The sequence below is a fragment of the Monopterus albus genome, unplaced genomic scaffold (assembly GCF_001952655.1).
Source record: "Monopterus albus unplaced genomic scaffold, M_albus_1.0 scaffold39.1, whole genome shotgun sequence".
NCBI classification, from domain to species: Eukaryota; Metazoa; Chordata; class Actinopteri; order Synbranchiformes; family Synbranchidae; genus Monopterus; species Monopterus albus.
The window spans coordinates 2969161-2988898 of NW_018127919.1; the positions used below are offsets into that span (position 1 = coordinate 2969161).

General features: G+C 40.6%; 2 protein-coding genes across 2 annotated transcripts in view; both read left to right on the forward strand.

Annotated features, from left to right (window-relative positions):
* The first annotated feature begins 479 nt into the window (after nt 1-479).
* aifm1 (apoptosis inducing factor mitochondrion associated 1) lies at nt 480-12319 on the forward strand. Its single transcript, XM_020599054.1, has 17 exons — nt 480-1036; nt 2285-2415; nt 2600-2720; nt 3200-3259; nt 4375-4493; nt 4634-4764; nt 5259-5349; nt 5539-5623; nt 5702-5778; nt 5947-6055; nt 6150-6257; nt 6384-6472; nt 6563-6703; nt 9897-10039; nt 11355-11479; nt 11585-11775; nt 11880-12319. Exons 1-17 carry the CDS (start codon nt 949-951, stop codon nt 11949-11951), a joined length of 1881 nt encoding a protein of 626 aa, XP_020454710.1. The 5' UTR covers nt 480-948; the 3' UTR covers nt 11952-12319.
* A 1086-nt stretch (nt 12320-13405) lies between these two features.
* glra4b (glycine receptor, alpha 4b) overlaps nt 13406-19738 on the forward strand; it is a 7042-nt gene continuing 709 nt past the window's right edge. Inside the window, exons 1-9 of the mRNA XM_020598875.1 lie at nt 13406-13552; nt 13651-13740; nt 14155-14282; nt 15002-15069; nt 15653-15876; nt 16986-17068; nt 17152-17289; nt 17389-17603; nt 19021-19309. Of these exons, the coding sequence (XP_020454531.1) occupies nt 13682-13740; nt 14155-14282; nt 15002-15069; nt 15653-15876; nt 16986-17068; nt 17152-17289; nt 17389-17603; nt 19021-19309 (1204 nt within the window). The 5' untranslated portion in view covers nt 13406-13552; nt 13651-13681. The remainder of the gene's footprint in view (nt 13553-13650; nt 13741-14154; nt 14283-15001; nt 15070-15652; nt 15877-16985; nt 17069-17151; nt 17290-17388; nt 17604-19020; nt 19310-19738) is intronic.

Here is a 19738-nt window from a genome sequence, read left to right on the forward strand (position 1 = left end):
AAACCCAAAGACAATTTGTGTAAACTACACACGCATATATTAGTTTGCATTTACATAACATTGCACTGCTTTACATTAATGATGCCTGCGTCTAGTTTAACTAGACATCCATGCACACTCTTTAACCTAAGGATAGCATTTTCTTTTATCTTGTTCAAGTTTTTGCCTCATGTGGTTTCACTAATATTTAATGCATTCCTGTTATTTCCTAATATCTGACTTGAGCGTCTAAGGGCAGATGGTGTCATACTGTACAGACTGTAGGGCCCTTTGAGACAAATATGCGATTTGTGATATTTGGCTGCATAAAAATTTTACTTGACTTGTATTAAGCTTCTGTGTTTTCATTTGTTTTGTATCAGTAATTTGTTCACACACTATTTATTATGAACTATTCTTGTCTGTTACTTGCCTGTATACAGTACATGTTGAATGAACAGTGGAGGGCAGCAGTAATACTCTGGCTCCGGTTAGAAATGTCAAGAACAAGAACAAGAACCGGTTTACCAAAGACCCTTGAAGGGAAGAGGTCCTAACGTTGCCACTCAGTTTAACTGCATTTAAATTTGACCTTAAATCTGAAACGATATTAACGTTAAATGTCTAAAATAGTTATTGGCGCGGCACAGAAATGCCAACAAATACACTGTCCAGTGGTTTGAGACATTAGGGAACTCGTGTAGCCTACACTACTAGGGACGACGCCATCTTTCTTCCAAATGTGTCCTTCTACTTAGTTTTCTGGTGTGGTGACGACTCTCATCTAGTATTAAGTCTTTACATTTACCCATGACTCCTCGCATGACCTGTTCCTGGCCTTGGTGTGTAGCGCAGTGCTAGTTGTCAGCGTGTGCTGGCATTAGGTCTTGGTTAACGTTATCTAGCTGGTGCTCCTATCCGACAAGTCGGCTGGTAAACTGGGAACCGTCACAGCGGAGCTGAGCCACAATGCTGAAATGTAGAACGGTATGGAAAAAGCTTGCACCGCTAGCTAGAGCTCCGTCAACTGTGTGCCGGCAGAATGTGAAAAGAGCAGGTAAGTAATTAGTAGCAGTAACTTTGTGTCCTCGTTAGCTGCCTCGATTCAAACATAACGGCACAGTGCTTGTAGCATGTTATCACACCCCGTCGACTGTTTGTAGACTAGACAGGAATGTCTGCTATCTCAGTCATTAGCTATTTGCTCTGACCTTCGGCTTTTTTGATGCAAAGCTAACTCCGCTAACGTTAGTTAGCTAACGATAACATGCATTCAGCCACACTGCACTTGCATTTCGTTGTAGCTCTTACACAAATGCAGTTATGCCACTGTGACATGTTTTGATATGATTAGTGTCAGCGCTAGTTAGCAGTGTTCTTAATACAATACAGGTATTACACACATACTGTACCCCTTCCGGGCTTTGCCTATGCCCATATATCGGTTGACTTTGATTTGGATCACGGAGGTGGTTCCAACCCTTTGTGACCCTGAAAAGATCAACACAAGGGTCTTATCGATACCTACAGCTTGCTTCAATGTCCTATGATAAAGAAAGGATACAGTGGGGGTTATTAAAGGAAGGTAGTTTAGGACACAGGTTGATTATAGTGAATGTTCGAGACAGTGCTTTCTTTAATTAACAAGAACACGGGTTCTTGTGCAACAGTGCTTTCTTTAATTAACAAGAACAGGGGTTCTTGTGCAACATAGCACCAAAGTGTCTCACGTTGGGTGTCAGGTAAGGCTCATGCTGAAAGAGATGTAATGTTACCTACCTTGCATATCAGCACAATACATTGAAGGTCTTGTAAGTACATCATACAGCCCGCAGCATTTACACGCTAAACCTTTATACACTGCACATCTTAAACTTCAGTGTTCTGTATATTTTACATTATCACCTAGCTACTAAACTCTGTTCCTTTAGCTGTTGCATGTCACCTTCATACATTGTTTGCTAACCTAATTAGGCAGCTGCTGTGATGACAGTGTTGTTTTGTTTGTTTATTTATTTTACATTCATTAACTGCAGACACCATAAACAAAAACATGGCATCTCCAGTCATGGTAAAAGCATCTGTTCAAGTGTTGTAAATTCCACCACACAGGAAGAAGATATGTTTTCATCAGCAAACATGACACCTTTCAACTTAGTTCAGTGTATTAGTCATGCATATTATACATGGTGCAATTTTGACTGAACTCTGTTTGTATCGCTTCTGCGAGTCTGAGTTGCTAGACTGAAATTGATGCAGGTTTGACTATTCTAAATTTTTGTTTTGTTTTATTTATTGTTTTCAGGCTTGAACAATGGCAGAACACCAGTACATGTACCTGTGGCTCACATGTCCACTGGGTTTGCAGGGGGAGGTTGGGATAACCAGCTGTACATCCTCCTGCTTGGAGCAACCTGCGTGGGTGGTGGAATATATGTGAGTGTTCATTTGTAAATAAGTAGTGTGTTTGGTGTTTAGTACATTTCATCCAGAAAATGTTACCCTGTCTGTTCAGATATCCATGCCTGAAAGCTGACATGGGATCTGATTGGCTGATTTAGGCTGTCTAAATACATAGTAGTTGAATTTGTTGTGAGTAAATGTAGTGCTTTTTTCACAGGTGTACAACCTTATCAAGGAAGACCAACAAAGATATCAGAATCGTATGGCACAAATTTTATCCAGATCAGAGAAGGCCGCTATAGAAAAAACAGCTGTATCCATTCAGTCAGAGCTTTCAGGTGAGCAGTTTTTATTAAGGGATTTTAGTTATGATAAAATTTTGTAAAGAAGAATGTCACATTTTTAATTATTTCACTGTCATTTTTGACATCGTATCATCTTATCAGACTTTGCCTGCAGTACTTTTAAGAAGTGAACCCACGATGATGAACAAAGAAAGTGTGCATACACTACAAATACAGCATTTGTGTCGTATTTTGTCCATAACTCTTGGCTGAAAGGATTTTGTTGTTGGACTTGAGGGTTAAGTGTTAAGAGTGGCTTAGACTCATCTGACTCTGCAGTGCATTAATTAACTTCCTCTTTATTGCCATGTAAACAGCAGCTTTTAAGAGTGCAAAAAATATTTTGAATTGATTTAAATTATTTTATGGCCATCCTTTCTGACTGTCACATACTGTAACGCTTGGGTAAATATATGTTTTATATCAGTATTTAGTTAATAGTTTCATAGCTATTTTTTTTTTTCCTCTGTCAGAGGAACTGAGCCCTCCAGCTGAAGCAGTGGCCCCCGGTGAAACAACTGAACCGCCCCAAGGTTGTCTCCGTTCTTTTTCTGTACACCTAAATGCATACATAACATGTGCCTCCTGTATGCACACTGTTTCAGAACCATAAAGTGAAAAAAAACATAAAAGCGTACATGTGGAATTATGTATATTGTTACACTTGTTTTGCTGCACTTTCTACATATACTGTACTTTGATGAGGACTTGCGGTCATACAGTCATGGCCACAAATATTGCCACAGCTGTATTTCTTAAGATAACACACCACGTCTCCCAGAAAATTGTTGCAGTCTCCAATTCTTTGTTATTCTCTTGTTTATTCCTTTTGTTTTGCGTTGTTGGAACAACACAAAGAAACGCACCTGTAATGAAACTCACCTGTAGTAGTCAACAGGTGAGGGCACACCTGCATTTATCTGACACATATGCATGATGCATAATCTCAATTGGCCGTGACTTTAAGTTTTAGAAATAGCGACACCGACTGGTAAAGCCAGATTCCTGCAAAATAAACAGGGTGCTAGTTTTTTCACTCGACTGTAAACTCTGTACATAAAGTCCCACATTAGTAATATTTAAAAATACAAATGACACCATTCATACATTTAAAGCCTTGATTTATAAGCAAGCAAATTTTTTGGGCACCTTGTGATGTATGTTTACCACAGCTGAGGGTTTCTTTTGACTTTACTGGTTCATGATCCAGTTATACTAACAGAACCTGCAGGAGAAACCCCTGCAACAGAGCCACCCAAACCTCAACCTGACATTGTGGCAGAGAGCGGTAAGACCAAAGTCCAGCTTTGGTTGGAGCAGAGAAGTGGGCAGACACAACACTGATACTTTTTTTTCTGTTTTGATGTTCATCTCAAACATTTTGTCTTTTATATTAACGTTTTTCTCAGTACAGCTGTTCTCCCTGCCTGTTCACATCTCTTTCACATTGTTTGAGTTCTTGTATTGTTAAGTCAATCTCACTCACATGAAAAATTTTATTTCTTTTATTTACTCCTTACAAGTATTTTGTGTAAATAAAGGGGACTGATGACCATGCAAAGAAATGCACTGACTAATTCTCCTGCTTTTGCTTATTGCCTCTCTCTCTCTCTCGCACGCTGTCGCTCTCTCATGCAAACTCCATTAGTGGGCTCCACACCTGCTAAACCCAAGGTTCCTTCTCACGCCCCCTACCTCCTTATTGGTGGAGGTACTGCATCATTCGCTGCTGCCCGGTCTATTAGAGCCAGAGACCCCGGTGCAAAGGTCAGTCAAGCCTCTTCCACAGTGACATACAAACTCAGATTTCAGTTCTTTACCAATCTAATTGTGCCAGAATTTCTCAGTTAAACTCATGTTTATCCACATACTAAGTCATATCGCCTTTTCAAAATTCTTGCTACTAGGTGTTAATTGTGACTGATGAGCCAGACCTTCCATACATGAGACCGCCTCTTTCTAAGGAGCTGTGGTTCTCTGATGACCCCAGTGTGACGGAAACGCTGCGTTTCAAACAGTGGAATGGAAAGGAAAGAAGGTGCATTTAAGTTTCTTCTATTGTGCTTTTGGTTTATTCAACTTTGTTGCCTTGCGTTCTTCCTGTCTCTATACTGCATGACTTAGTGTCTGTCTCTCTGCTGTGATGATCAGCGGTCTTTACAGTCAGACTGCCTTGTCCTGTGACATCTTTTATAACAAAATGAAAGCTTCCTTTGGTGGCTTTTTTCCCTGGGTACACATCACTGTTCAGCTTTCAACACTGACTAGTAACTATTACTGCTAATTTCCTTTTTACATTATTCACAGTAAACTACTGTTGACACAAAACAATACTTGCACCACTTCCTGTGCTGCACAAAATGTGTTCCTAGGGAGAGACCTGATAGACACAGTGTTTCTGTCACTTGGTTTACTCCTCATACCAAACAATTGTTTTATGTATGAGTTGTTTCCTGAATAGATGTAAAAATTCAGCAGGTCATGCATAAACCTTTTTTAAATCAATGTAATATTTTTGTATTTGTTTTCCAGTATCTATTTCCAGCCACCGTCATTCTACATTAATTCAGAAGAAATGGATAGTTCAGAAAATGGGGGAGTGGCTGTTCTCACTGGCAAAAAGGTCCATTTTTATTTGTTTTACTTTAAGAGTCACACACTACAATGGGCTGACTTCTTAATTAGACAAGTGTATGACAGTAGTTGGATAAAGCATGTATACCAGAAGTGAAGGATTTTATTTGCAAATGTAAATTTATGTTCATACTATAGTGAATGAAAATTTTGATAACAAATACTTGATCTGTTTTAGGTGGTTCACATGGATGTCAGGGGAAACAAAGTCAAACTGGATGATGACACTGAGATTTCATATGACAAGTGTTTGATTGCCACAGGCGAGCCACTTTAAAGTGCATTTATTTACCACTCATGGCTTGAAACGGGCAGAAGTCATTTTGAGCTTTTGTCTCCAGGTGGTGTGCCCAGAAATCTGCAGGTCATTGAAAGAGCAGGAGACGAGGTGGTGAAGAGGACAACTTTGTTCCGCAAGGTCGGTGCTTAGCCATAAGATGAAGGTGGGTTTGTTTGTGTGGGAGCCTCTGGCTGATTAGGACAAAGCAAAGCAGAAAAGTGTTGTTTTAAACTGTGGAAGGAATAGTAATGGGTTTATATTTACACACTGAAGTAAATTTGAAATCTGTGTTCTCCTTCTCCACAGGTTGAGGACTTCAAATCATTGGACAAAGTGTCCAGAAACGTGAAGTCCATCACAGTCATTGGAGGTGGCTTTTTAGGCAGCGAGCTGGCCTGTGCCCTCGGCAGGAGATGTAAGACGGCTGGACAGAATGAGAAAATGACAGAAGAATTTTGATGTTTAACACAAATTAGCTGTTGGCTCGCTCATCCTCTTTCACTTTGTAGCAGCTGAGTCTGGCCTGGAAGTGATACAGATGTTCCCCGAGAAGGGTAACATGGGGAAAGTGCTGCCTGAGTACCTGAGCAACTGGACAACAGAAAAAGTCAAGAAAGGTCAACATCCACTTTGTACTCTAGCATGTCTGAAAGTTCATATCTACTTTCATATATAGATGTTTTTATTTTTTTTTTTATTTCTCATTTCTCCTCTTATTCAATCTTCTCCATCTGGTTTTCTAGAGGGTGTAAAAATCATTTCAGAAGCTTTGGTGAAGTCTGTGACCTACAAAGATGATAGATTAGAAATCAAACTGAAGGATGGCCGATTAGTAAGTTCAGATTTCTGTGCAGGTCCAGCGTATTTCATGTAGATGATTACTGACAGTTAGTTACTTATTGTCTTGTGCTTCACCTTGTAGGTGAAAACTGATCACATCATTGCAGCTGTTGGCCTGGAGCCCAGTGTTGACCTTGCTAAGTCAGCAGGTCTGGAAGTGGACTCTGACTTTGGTGGCTATCGGGTCAATGCAGAGCTGCAAGCAAGGTCCAATATTTGGGTGGTAAGTGAAAGTTCACAAGGTAGTACTCCTGTAACAACAGTTGACAACATCATGGAGCCAATCCCAGCCGGCAATCGGGCGAAGGCGGGGTACACCCTGGACAGGTCGCCAATCCATCGCAGAGCTAACACATAGACGAACAACCACACACGCGCACGCACACACACACACACTCACTCCTATGGGCAATTTAGAGACACCAATCAACCTAAGCTGCATGTCTTTGGACTGTGGGAGGAAGCCGGAGTACCCGGAGAGAACCCACGCAAGCATGGGGAGAACATGCAAACTCCACACAGAAAGGTCCCAGGTGGGGCCCGAACCCAGAACCTTCTCGCTGTGAGGCAACGGTGCTAATCACTGCGCCACCGTGCTGCCCCGAAACCGATCACTAGTTGTAGCAATAGTGTTGCTGTTTATATTAAGCTCCTTGAGTCAATTTGACCTATATAGTTCAAAGTTCAAAGTGTTTATTTGTCATATGCACAGTTAGGAAACGTGTTTCCCTGTACAATGAAATTCTTACTTTGCCGTCCACATGAATGCCACAAAATACAAATGAAATATATAGTAGATAAATAAGTAACACAAAATCTAAGACACTTTAAGCAGTGCAGATACAGCAATATAGTAAAAAAAAATATTAGGGGTGCACCGAAATTTCGGCCACCAAAAATTTTCGGCCGAAAAGGCCATTTTTATTTCACCGAGAATAAAAAAAACCTCCCCGAAAAGGCCCCCGCCCCGCCCATCATATCCTGGCGCAGCCCAGGTTAGGTTTCACTCACGCTGGAGCTGTCATATGACGTGTCTCCCCATGAACGACAAAGCATGTCAGCGGTGAGAGACTCTTCAGTGCAGCATCTCATGTGCTTAATGAGAAGAGGAACCGTCTCTCCAGCCAAAAAGCGGAGCAACTTTTGTTCCTAAAGAAAAATCTGCCACGTTTGTTGAACTAAACGGCAGTCCAATTTTGCATAGTTACATTAAAATTTGTGTAGCACTGCTAGCTACCTAGGCTATGTTGTTTACAGTTTGCTGTTTTTGCACCGTTTTGCATTGTTTTGCACAGCAATTTAAAATGTTTGAGTGTTACATAAAACTTGAATAATATTATTTGGTATTGTTGTTAAAAATATTTTAGATTTTCATTTCAGATTCATCAAATTCAAGTAATTTTATTATATATATATACATATATATACACACATATACACACACACACGCAAAGCCCTTGCAATTCAAAGGACACAGCATGCTAAAACCTAATTGTTCAGTCTGGCATTTGTTACTGGCTCCTCATAGGACTGGGAGCAGCATGTGCAGCAGAGTTGTTAGTTGATTATGCATGTAACACAAAATCTAGGACACTTTAAGCAGCAACAAATGCAGCGATATAATAAAAAATACAGTGGTGTGAAAAAGTATTTGCCCCCTTACTGATTTCTTATCTTTTTGCATGTTTGTCACACTGTAATGTTTCAGATCGTCAAACAAATTTATATATTAGTCAAAGATAACACAAGTAAACACATCATGCAGTTTTTAAATGAAGGTTTTTATTATTAAGGGAAAACAAAATCCAAAACTATAGAGCCCTGTGTGAACAAGTGTTTGCCCCCCTGTCAAAACACTGGTTTATCGCACCTGAGTTCAATTTCTCTTGCCACACCTGTTCGCAATCAAGAAATCACTTAAATAGGACCTGCCTGACAAAGTGAAGTAGACCAAAAGATCCTCAAAAGCTAGACATCATGCCGAGATCCAAAGAAATTCAAAAACAAATGAGAAAGAGAATAATGGAGCTCTATCAGTCCGGAAAAGGTTATAAAGCCATTTCTAAAGCTTGGGGACTGCAGCGAACCACAGTGAGAGCCATTATCCACAAATGGCGAAAACATGGAACAGTGGAGAACCTTCCCAGGAGTGGCCAGCCGACCAAAATTACCCCAAGAGCGCAGCGACAACTCATCCAAGAGGTCACAAAAGACCCCACAACAACATCCAAAGAACTGCAGGCCTCACTTGCCTCAGTTAAGCTGAGTGTTCATGACTCCACCATAAGAAAGAGACTGGGCAAAAATGGTTTGCATGGCAGAGTTCCAAGACGAAAACCACTGCTGAGCAAAAAGAACATAAAGGCTCGTCTGCCGGCTGAAGTTCTATTGCCAATCCTGACAGTCTGGGGCCTGTCAGTCAGAAAGTCCAGGAGCCAGTCACAGAGGGTGGGGTGCAGACCCAGTGTGGACAGTTTGTGGGGGACAACTGTGTTGAAGGCAGAGCTGTAGTCAGTTGAAGAGTATCCTGATGTAGGAGTCTCCATTTTCCAGGTGAGAAAGGGAATAGTGGAGGGCAGCCGCGATGGCGTCCGAGGTGGCCCTGTTGGGCTGGTAGGCATACTGCAGGGGGTCCAGGGTGTCCAGTATACTGCTCTGAATGCGGGCCAGCACCACTGTCCCAAAACACTTCATAATAATTGGGGTGAGTGCCACTGGCCTGTAGTTGTTCAGGCAGGTGACCGGGCTCTTCTTGGGAAGGGGGACGATGGTTGTGGTCTTGAAGCAGGTGGAAACAATGCTCTGGCTGAGGGAGAGATTGAAGATGGGGGTGAGAACATCAGCCAACTCGCTGACATATATATTATATATCTTACCTCCTTTGAAATGAGTAAGCTTATGATGAGTGTCATGGAATCAGTAGTCATGAAGGACTCATCCATGTTTTTCCAGTTACACAAACATGGATTTATTTAAACCTGGCAACATGTTTGTTGGTCGGTTGGTCAAAAGCTCTAAATTATTGACTGAACTTAAACTATAAAATGCTGGCTTTTTAAAATGTGGTTTACCTAGTAGACATGTCCAGGGTGTACCCCATTTCTCACCCAATGCTAGCTGGGATTGGCTCCAACCCCCCTGCGAACCTATTTAGGAATAAGATGTATAGATAATGGATGGATGGTTTACCTAGTAGATTGAACTGTGCATCGTTGGACCTGGTCAGTGATTATAGTGCCCTCTTCAGGCAAATTCAAGTCATGTTCCAGACACCTAAAATGATGTCCGTCTCCACTTTTGAGTTTAGTGTTTGATTTAAATGAAAACAAATTCTCAGTAGATTTTAATAACATGATATAATAATTAGACATTGCAGTCGATGCCATCTATATTCAGTCCCCTCTGTTTTATTTTAGGCAGGAGATGCTGCATGTTTCTATGACATCAGACTCGGCCGCAGACGAGTGGAGCACCACGATCACGCCGTCGTAAGTGGTAGACTAGCAGGAGAGAACATGACGGGAGCCAACAAACCATACTGGCATCAGTCTATGTTCTGGTGGGTATAAGGCTACTTCCTGTTTCCTGTCACCAATGCTAACTGGAGGCTTTCACATGTCAAATTCAAAAATTGTGCTTTGAAATTTGAATACCAATATGTCCTAAAATGTTTTAAATGCCTTCAGAGGACATTAAAACAGGTGTTTCCAGCAGAGGATTGTGATAACAATGTTACAAACATTTTTCAAGCCCATAAATGTATTAACTGTGTTAATGACCTTAATCTGTGTAATGACCAGAAGGGGACTCCACCAGATATTGAGGATGTTGCCAAAAGTTGAAGTACACAGTGGAATGTGGCCCTCACTGCACAGATGAATGCTGCTGCTGCATGTTTTTGGCAGCTGGTGAAATGTGATGCATATGCTTACAACAAGGGGTCATTGCAGTTCAAAAAAACAAACAAAACAACAGAACAACAAAAACAGGGCCACTAGTCAAACTATTGTAGCTACCACATCAACTGATGTAGACAGATGCTGTGTTGACATTTCTATGACTGCCAGTGTAATGTGTCGAAATCAGGCTGCTGTGCATTTATTTACTGTAACACAGCTAAGATAAAGTAATAGGACACAGAGCACTGTCATCAATGTCATTGTGATCAATTAGTTCATTTAAAGGTTGCCAACTAAATTGGTGAAATACTTCATATAAAACATATATGAACTGTGAACCTTGGCCACCTCGTTCAGATCTCCCCAAGAATCTTAATGAACCATAAGTTTAGATGGTTCTGAATGACGTCACATTCAGCGCACGGACTTGAGGCAGAATGACCACAGCATGTAATGTGTCACTGTTAATAGACTGTTCAGGTGGCCGTGTTATTACTTCAGCTCATCAGCCAGCTTGAAACTCATCAGGGGCAGTGGTGGGGAGTAAAATCATAACTAAGATTTGACAAGTGCCCTCAGTTTGTGTACAGTATGTGTTTGTGTGGGTCTAGAGTAGGAGCTGTATGAGGTACACCCACATGTACAGTGTGTCGGGAACAATTTTGACAGTAAACTCTTATGATCTAGAAGTTGGTGTTCTTCACACTGAAGAGTGAACTCCAGCAAAACTGTTTATGACATAAATTTGGGGAAGATTTTATTTTTGCTTGACACTATTTGGCACAAAATGACCCTATGCCAGTGTCAATATACATTATATTGACTTATCTCCAAAAACACTATCATTACTATAGTTTTAGGTTATTCAATCCCATGTAGCACTGAAGGGGCTTGTCAAGGTGCAGGAAAAAGAAACGCTACTTGCTCTGAGAGCTTATTGGTCCCTCAACATGTTGTTCATGTGGTTTGTCCCAGGAGCGACCTGGGACCAGATGTAGGCTACGAGGCTATCGGGATCATTGACAGCAGTCTACCAACAGTAGGAGTGTTTGCTAAAGCCACAGCTAAGGATACGCCTAAAGCTGCTACAGAGCAGTCAGGTAGGAGCAGTCACGAGCTAGTTAGAAAAATTCTAATCATATAAAGCAGAAACGGTGAATTTGAGGACAAAGGGTCAGATTGTGCCTTTATTAAATGTATTTTAGGAACTGGAATTCGCTCTGAAAGTGAAACCGAGGACACAGCCATCAGCCCAGTGGCCTCTCCAACGTCTGCTCCCACAGAGGAGCAGCACAAAGACGACTACGGCAAAGGGGTCATCTTCTACCTGAGAGACAAAGTGGTCGTGGGTATTATCCTGTGGAATGTGTTCAACAGAATGCCTGTAGCAAGAAAGGTAAATACAGTCACTCTTTAGGAAAAATACACAGTCATGGTACAGATTAATCAGTAGGTTTGGTTTATGTAAATTGTTTTTTTTTGTGTGTGTGTTACTTGTAGATTATCAAGGATGGAGAGGAACATGCAGATCTGAACGAGGTGGCGAAGCTGTTCAACATCCACGACGATTAAGATGGAGGGGAACTGGGCTTCATGTGAAGTCTGAACTTTGGCAGCCATTGCTACACTCTTTAAGATAACTGATCAGCATATAAAATAGGAGGATCGATGTAAATTATGTCATGTTACTGATGTATTTTCATATTTGGAATTTGTAACTGCTGCGCCTGTTTTTGGTGTTTGGCTCTTTTTCTTTTTTTTTTCTTTTTTTTAAATTCAGGACCGATCACTCATCTTCCTGCTACCACCACACTTGTATGATTGTCTACTTGCTTCCCCCACCAGGCTGAAAATGCTGAGCATGGACTGTTGTCTCCCTCTGTGTGATCAGAACACCTTGTTGTGAGAAAAGCTGCAATAAAAGCTATTTTTAAATCAGAGTGATCCCATTATTTTCAGCTTGGCTTTTAGATAACAGCACTGATGTGTTGACCTGTGTTCTAAGCTGTAATTGTTCTATGGTTGTTCATGTGTGTTTGAGCGGTTTAATCAGTGTGTGTTACTTTGCAGTCATACATGTGAACTATAGAGACTGAACCTTAAAACTGAGTGAGGTGATATTAAACATCTGTCCTCAGCAAAAGGTACATTTTGTTAGCTTAAATGGGAAGGCTAACCTAAGTAGATCCAGTGTGCGTGCTAGCAACAACATTCAAATGAAGCTTGGCCTACTTATCTTGTCCGGAGGTAAAAACACTCAAGCATGCTTAAACATTTTTTTCCTACTGTGTGGTTCTCATTAGGAATGCATTCATGTTTTGTATTTTCACACATTTCTCATCAGATTTGACATTGAGAGCTCCAGAGGGAAGTGTGGAATGGCCTTTCAAGTGTGAGGCAAACACGTGCAGCCATAACATCCCATCGCTTTCTTTGACATTAATTTTACATGAGTAAATGGCTGAACTGCCTTCCCCTTTGTCTGGAGGAATAAACATGAGCTTTATATTTGTTTGTCTGACAGTTTGAAGATGAAATAAACTTTAGGCAGCTCTGCAAAAGATAAACAACCTCTGGATGTGTACTGACACTATGAAATATATTACAGTTTAATGTCTACATTTTATTTCCATTTGAATGCATCAACAATCAAACTGGTTATCTTTCTGCTTTTCTTTGCACTTTGTTGTCGACCTGCAGTTTTGTATGACACTGACATTTTTTTCTTCTAATTGACTATTTTGTTCACTAAGTGATTTTCTTTATTTAAATGATATCTATCTCTAAGACCTACAGACATGCACACTAGTAAATTATATACTGATAATGCTGTTTGCCACACTTGTCAACAATTTGTCACCATAATATAAAATAGAGTGAACACCCAGCATGGAAGATGTCACGCTGTTCTAATAGTTTTATTTTTGTAACTCTACTGGTTTAAATCCTCTATATTTCTGCTAGACTGTTGCTGTTGCTGTCACGTGGGTCCACTCTGCTGTGAAAGTGGTTCTGTCACTTTAAATATTCTAGCAGTAATTTCTTCAGCATGCATATGGCAAGAGATAAAGCTTCAAGTCATCCATACAAACATGGGCAGAAAATAAAACTTCCTTAGGATTTTGAATTATAAAGCAAGCGGCTTCCTGGATTTTCCACCTGCAGAGAGGAAGGTAGGCTCAGCTGGGTCTAGAAAGACAAAGGCTGGCTGGAAGAGCAAACAAGTTCCCTGCATCTCAGCTTTTCTTTTTCCTTTCTTCATTTCATTCAGACTAATCATCTGTTGTTGCTGCTGACTGAGAATGCTGCTGTACATCTCGTGCATGGTGTGGGCTTCAAACATCATTTTTCTGCAGGGCAGGTAAGACTTTTAGGTTGGAGTTTATCGGCTTCCTGTAAGCGGAGAACAAATCTGCACAACTACAGCAGAGTTAGCCAGTGTCATGTAAATGCATGTTTACTTGACAGTGTGTATTTAATATGAACTGACACTGATGGCGGTGTATAGTAACTGAAACAACAGGAGATGAGCTCTGTACTCTTTGATGAGCATGTCAACACTGAGTCTCTTTTAAACAATCAAACAGTTTAGGTGCAATAAGCCCTGAGGATATTTAAAACTACTTCAATACAGATAATCTGAGTGGTGTTCTGTATACAGTATGTAAGACCTTTACATTTCAAATTGCATGTGATGCCAAAATAAACATCTGACACTGACAAAACGTTAAATATTGCATGTCTATCGCACAAACTGTTGTCCTGTCGCTGGCAGGTCTGTGCTCTGTAAGGAAATGAAGTTCCCCAGCAGGGGAACCAAGCCCCCCTCTCCATCTGACTTTCTAGACAAACTGATGGGACGAACATCTGGCTATGATGCTCGCATCAGACCGAACTTCAAAGGTAATAGAGCGCACTGTGGTGTGCAGGAGGGTGGGGTACCTCCTCCGTCATGACAGCAACTTGGGCAGTGAGGTAGCACAAATCATTCACAGATGGGTTAGAAGTAAGAGATGCTGCAGGCTCTGATGTTCTCACACAGGATCCTGTTACTGTTTTTATGCTGACCCTCAGCCTTGTCTTTCAGATCCTTTTTATTTTTGTAAGAAATGTGAAGTTAGCCTTGTATGTTCCCCCACAGGCTTATCTCAGTCCATGCCTGATCTGTCGTTTTGAGTGAAACCAGCAGATTCTCTCTGATATATTTCCATCCTAAGCCTCTGGGATCACATTTCATATGGCATACCTACTCCACATCCTTTTCAGTGTATGCTGGGTAAATCCTGGATGATTATCTATAAATACACTAATGTAACTAAAGGAGAATTAATAAATGATTGCCTTTTAGGAAATGAGTCACTGAAATATTTAAGGTTTTGTGGCTAACAGATGGACCACACTAATGGGCGCATACGGGAAATGACAACACAATTATGTGCTGTTATCTTGGATAAGCACACAGCATGGCACATTATGGAGGGAACAAAGCAGATGTTATTTAACGGGAATGCCCAGCCCTTTACTGGTTTTAATACTTCATGCAATCTCATCAGAAAACATTATCAGTGGCATTTGAGAACCCAGTGTTACTGTCACATGTGATGCCAATCTGCTCCTGTCAGGTCCGCCTGTCAACGTCACCTGTAACATCTTCATCAACAGCTTTGGATCCATCACTGAAACGACCATGGTGAGAATTTTCTTTATAATCCACAGAAGCCCGACTTTATTTAGATGGTCTAATGGTGATAAAACTGTACAATCTGGAAGACAGGGCAGATAAACATGTAAATATCTGCTTTTGTTGGGTCCTAACCAAGTTTCACTATGCCAAAACATACTGTCAATTAAATTAAGATACATTTAAAGTTAAGTAAATTATAAATGATTAATAACTGTAAACACCATCTTGTAATTTCATTACATAATGTCAGCTATGATTTTCTCATATCTATGTCAATACTGTCCTTTATTTATAAGACTTTATAAGGATTTGGGGACAGTCTTGTTTTTTCTTGTTTATTCAAGTTTGGAGTTAGGAAGACTCCTGCATTTTCTAAAACACCTCTAGGGAAGAGCCATGAAACTGATGTCTCTGTAAGTGGAGTTTGCTGTCATTTAGATAATCAGCCTTCAAATGTGTTTGTGTGGATCACAGTGTCCCTCACCTGCTGAGACACACTACAGGTCCAGTTGTTTCTTGCTTGTGACTTATTTCTCTGCTTTCTTGTGAGTATAACTATTGTAACTTATGACTTAACTGTGTTCTGTAGGACTACCGCCTCAATGTGTTTCTGCGGCAGCAGTGGAATGATCCTCGACTGGCATATAAGGAGTATCCAGATGACTCTCTGGACCTGGACCCTTCTATGTTGGACTCCATTTGGAAACCCGACCTGTTCTTTGCAAATGAAAAGGGAGCAAATTTCCATGAGGTTACAACAGACAACAAACTGCTTCGGATATTCCAGAATGGAAATGTCCTCTACAGCATCAGGTCACATTTTAAACTGGGAATCTGGCTGACAAATGTGCCAGGATGTGTCTATCAAACCTCACAAATCCCAGACCCATGAGTTGTCAGAACAGCAACTGAGTGTGAACTTGTCCCTCTGTGAGTTGTAGTTTGAAGCCCTGAATACATGGCCCAGTGACATATTTGTTTCACTCCAGTTCAGTTCAGTTGTAATTGTACTGTCCAGCCCACAAGTTAATGTGAAACAATACAGTAGCTGCAGGCTAAAACAGATTCCTGCAGGTCAGTAATGTGGCACTAAAGCAGCAGTGAACTGCAGCGTAATGGTAGGGAACAAACTATAAGAGGAAGGAATGTTTAAAGCTCTCTTAACAATTCTGTTATACGTGAACAAAATCATGAGTTGCTCTGCTGGTTACTTAAAGGGAAGCCTCAACCTTAGGGGATCAACCAATAACCAAGCAACAGAATAGCAGGGTCATAAAGTTAGAATCTGTTAAAACAACAACAATAATAACAGTGTCCTCACAGTGCTCACCACAGTGTCTCTGGATGACACTGAACCAGCAGCACCAGTATCATTCACCCACTTTCCTCTTTTCTCCAATAGATGATGCATAGTTTTCTCTGTTGAAACAAGAATAGTACTTGAAGGGACAGTGAAAGACATCAACAAGGAAAGCAAGAACACCTAAAGATCCTCTATTGAGGAATGGGATGCTCTTTCTTTTTATCTATCAAAGTCTTGTGAGGGAAGAAGCACTCTCCCACATTTTCTTTTTTACTGATGGTGGTGCTGTGTTCTCAGCCCATTTTCCATCAAGCCCTGCATAAAGGCTGACATGTCTGACAGCATCTGTCAGTCCTTTGTGGTTTGTGTAGGGTGCAGTGGAATAAAAAGATAAAGTGCTGGGCAGAGAGGTTAGAGCTCCTTGATGTGACCATTAATGTAGGGTGAGTGTGCAAAAAAGGGTTTGTGTGACACCAGAGCAGGGAATAGTTGGTGCTGTGGTGTTTAGCAGACAATGGTTAGCTGGGTATCCACTCACCTTTTAGTCCAGTCATGGTTACTGGGTTCATTTTACATGCCATTCCAGTACCATTATGGTGTCATTGTCTCTGTTTTCCAGGCTGACACTGATTCTTTCCTGTCCCATGGATTTGAAAAACTTCCCCATGGACAGCCAGATTTGTACCATGCAGCTTGAAAGCTGTGAGTTCATCTGTCATGGCATGTATCACACATGAAGTCTGTCCTAAAACTAATTACATATGCCTTCTCTGTATCTCTTCTAGTTGGCTACACAATGAATGATCTTATTTTTGAATGGCTGGATGTGGGAGCAGTGCAGGTTGCTGATGATCTGATGCTTCCCCAGTTTGTGCTGAAAGAAGAGAAAGGGCTCGGCTACTGCACCAAGCACTACAACACAGGTACATGACACAGACCACCATCCAACACCCTGGGTAGATACTGTTAGTCAACTTCTAATAAGACTGTCAGTTTGTACCTGTGTCTCCTCCTGTGGTTAGGCAAGTTCACTTGCATTGAAGTCAAATTCTACTTGGAGCGTCAGATGGGCTACTACCTGATCCAGATGTACATACCCAGCCTGCTCACAGTCATCCTGTCTTGGGTGTCCTTCTGGATCAACATGGATGCGGCTCCGGCCAGAGTGGGACTGGGCATCACGACGGTGCTCACCATGACGACACAGAGCTCTGGCTCCAGGGCCTCCCTGCCAAAGGTCAGTTTGGTTTGTCAGTCTCACAATCAGTCAGAAAACACAAGTCAGTCATTTTGTTGGTCATTGGATTTAATGTGTGTGTTGAACCTTTCTAACTTTGAAAAATGTCACTGTAAGAACATAGTCTCCATATATAGTATGAAGCTGACACTTCACTGCATTTTCTTTTGATTACTGTTATTGGAAGCAGAATGATATAAATCATATAAAATCAGAGAAATTAAAATGATAGCATATGGTAGGTTTTATTATAGGAACTGCTTTAAAATGAACCATTTTAGTTTTTATTACAAATTTCTAACTATATTTTTTAATTAAGTAAATTGCAAATTGGGCTTTTTTTACTACTCTAGAAATTGAAAGACTGTATAATGGTAGAAATTCCTTTTGTTTAAACAAAAGAAGTAAAAATACTACAATGTAAAAATCCACTCCAAGTAAAAGTCATAAACATTTACTTGCCTAAAAGTACAGATGAATTCTCAGAAAAGATCAGACAGAACAGCCCTTCAGTGTTAAACTATTCTTATATACAGTATATTGAATTAGTATTATTATTATTGGAGCAGTGATATATAGTACAAGCAGCATTTCAATGCTGTGGCTGGTAAAGATGGAGTTGTAGGCAAAGTGTAAACTACAATACCATATCATCTTTTATATGCTGGTCATATGTTTTATGAAATGTAAATACTCAAGTAAAATATCTAAAAAATTACATACTTAAAAAAACGAAAGAGGAACAAACGTCATAAACAAGAGGAGATAGTTTTGGATAAGAGTACTTTATAGTGTAGTTAAATTCTTCCACTGCTGTTTAAAGGATATGGCCAGTCATTTTCTGTATTAACAGTATTTTCAACACTCCCCATACAGAGACCAAAACCAACAATGATTTGCCTTTACTCACTGTTAGAACTGACTTATTAGATTATTTGTTATGTTCAAAAACTACTAAAAACACATGAGGGAAATGCACCACAGCACTGGTTGACATTTCCTCATTACAAAACACCAGACCCTGATAGTTTTTAAAAATGTTGCCCCAAAGGTTCCAAACAGCCATAACTTTTTACAGAGTTTGAAGTAAATAAGAGTCAAGCCCATGCACAAGATCTCGTAACAGGGTCTTGTGGTTCGTAATGAGGAAACTTCACCCAGTGCAACGATGTGACTCCCTGGTGTGTTTTTAATTGTTGTTGAACAACAGTGGGGGTCTGTGGCACTGGGTCTGATTCCACTTCTGACTGATTGACAAAAATTAACAGTGAGTAAAGGCAACCCTTTACCATCAACAAACACAGCCATCTGACATGTAGTTTTTTACAGTTTGTAATTCATACCATCTTTCTTTCATGTCACTTCCTAACATATCAATGTTAACTGAGTGATCCTATTGATTTTCATGGTTTTACAGGTGTCCTACGTGAAAGCCATAGACATCTGGATGGCGGTTTGTCTTCTTTTTGTGTTTGCTGCACTACTGGAATATGCAGCCGTTAATTTTGTTTCACGCCAGCACAAGGAGTTCTTCAGACTGAGGAAGAAGCTCAAAGAACAGCAGTGGCAGAGAGCTGTGAGTGCAGCCCACCCACTCAGCCCCTCGGGCAGCTGTCACCTGCTATTCCCTGCGCCCAGCTATGCACGAGCTGCAGAGCTCAGCTGCATGTTGCACTCCAGCTGGGAAATGCTGACAGCACTGACCTGTAATTAATTCAAGCCATCACCTTATTCTACTGTTGGCTGAATATTCTCAACATCTCACTGCATTACTCTAAATAGAAGAAATAAAACAGGCCAAATCAATTTTAAAATGAAGCAGTGTGACAGCAGCTGCAGGATTTATTAATACCTTGTAAGCTCTACAATAAGGGCCTACATCACAGAATACAAATTATCAGCTTGAATTCTTTGTTCTTTTTCATTTGCTGGGCTTATGCAATGCCACTGAAATGTGCTCTCATGATGCCTTCATGCTGTTTCTTGTCAGATTTGTATTCACTTTGTAAGAAACAGATACGTGCAACATGTAGTATACAACACAGAGGAGTTGTGTCATGGTTTGATCAGTGTTTGATCAGTGCAATCTGTTTGATGACTAAATTCATGTGCTGCTATTTTCTCTGTCAGCAGGA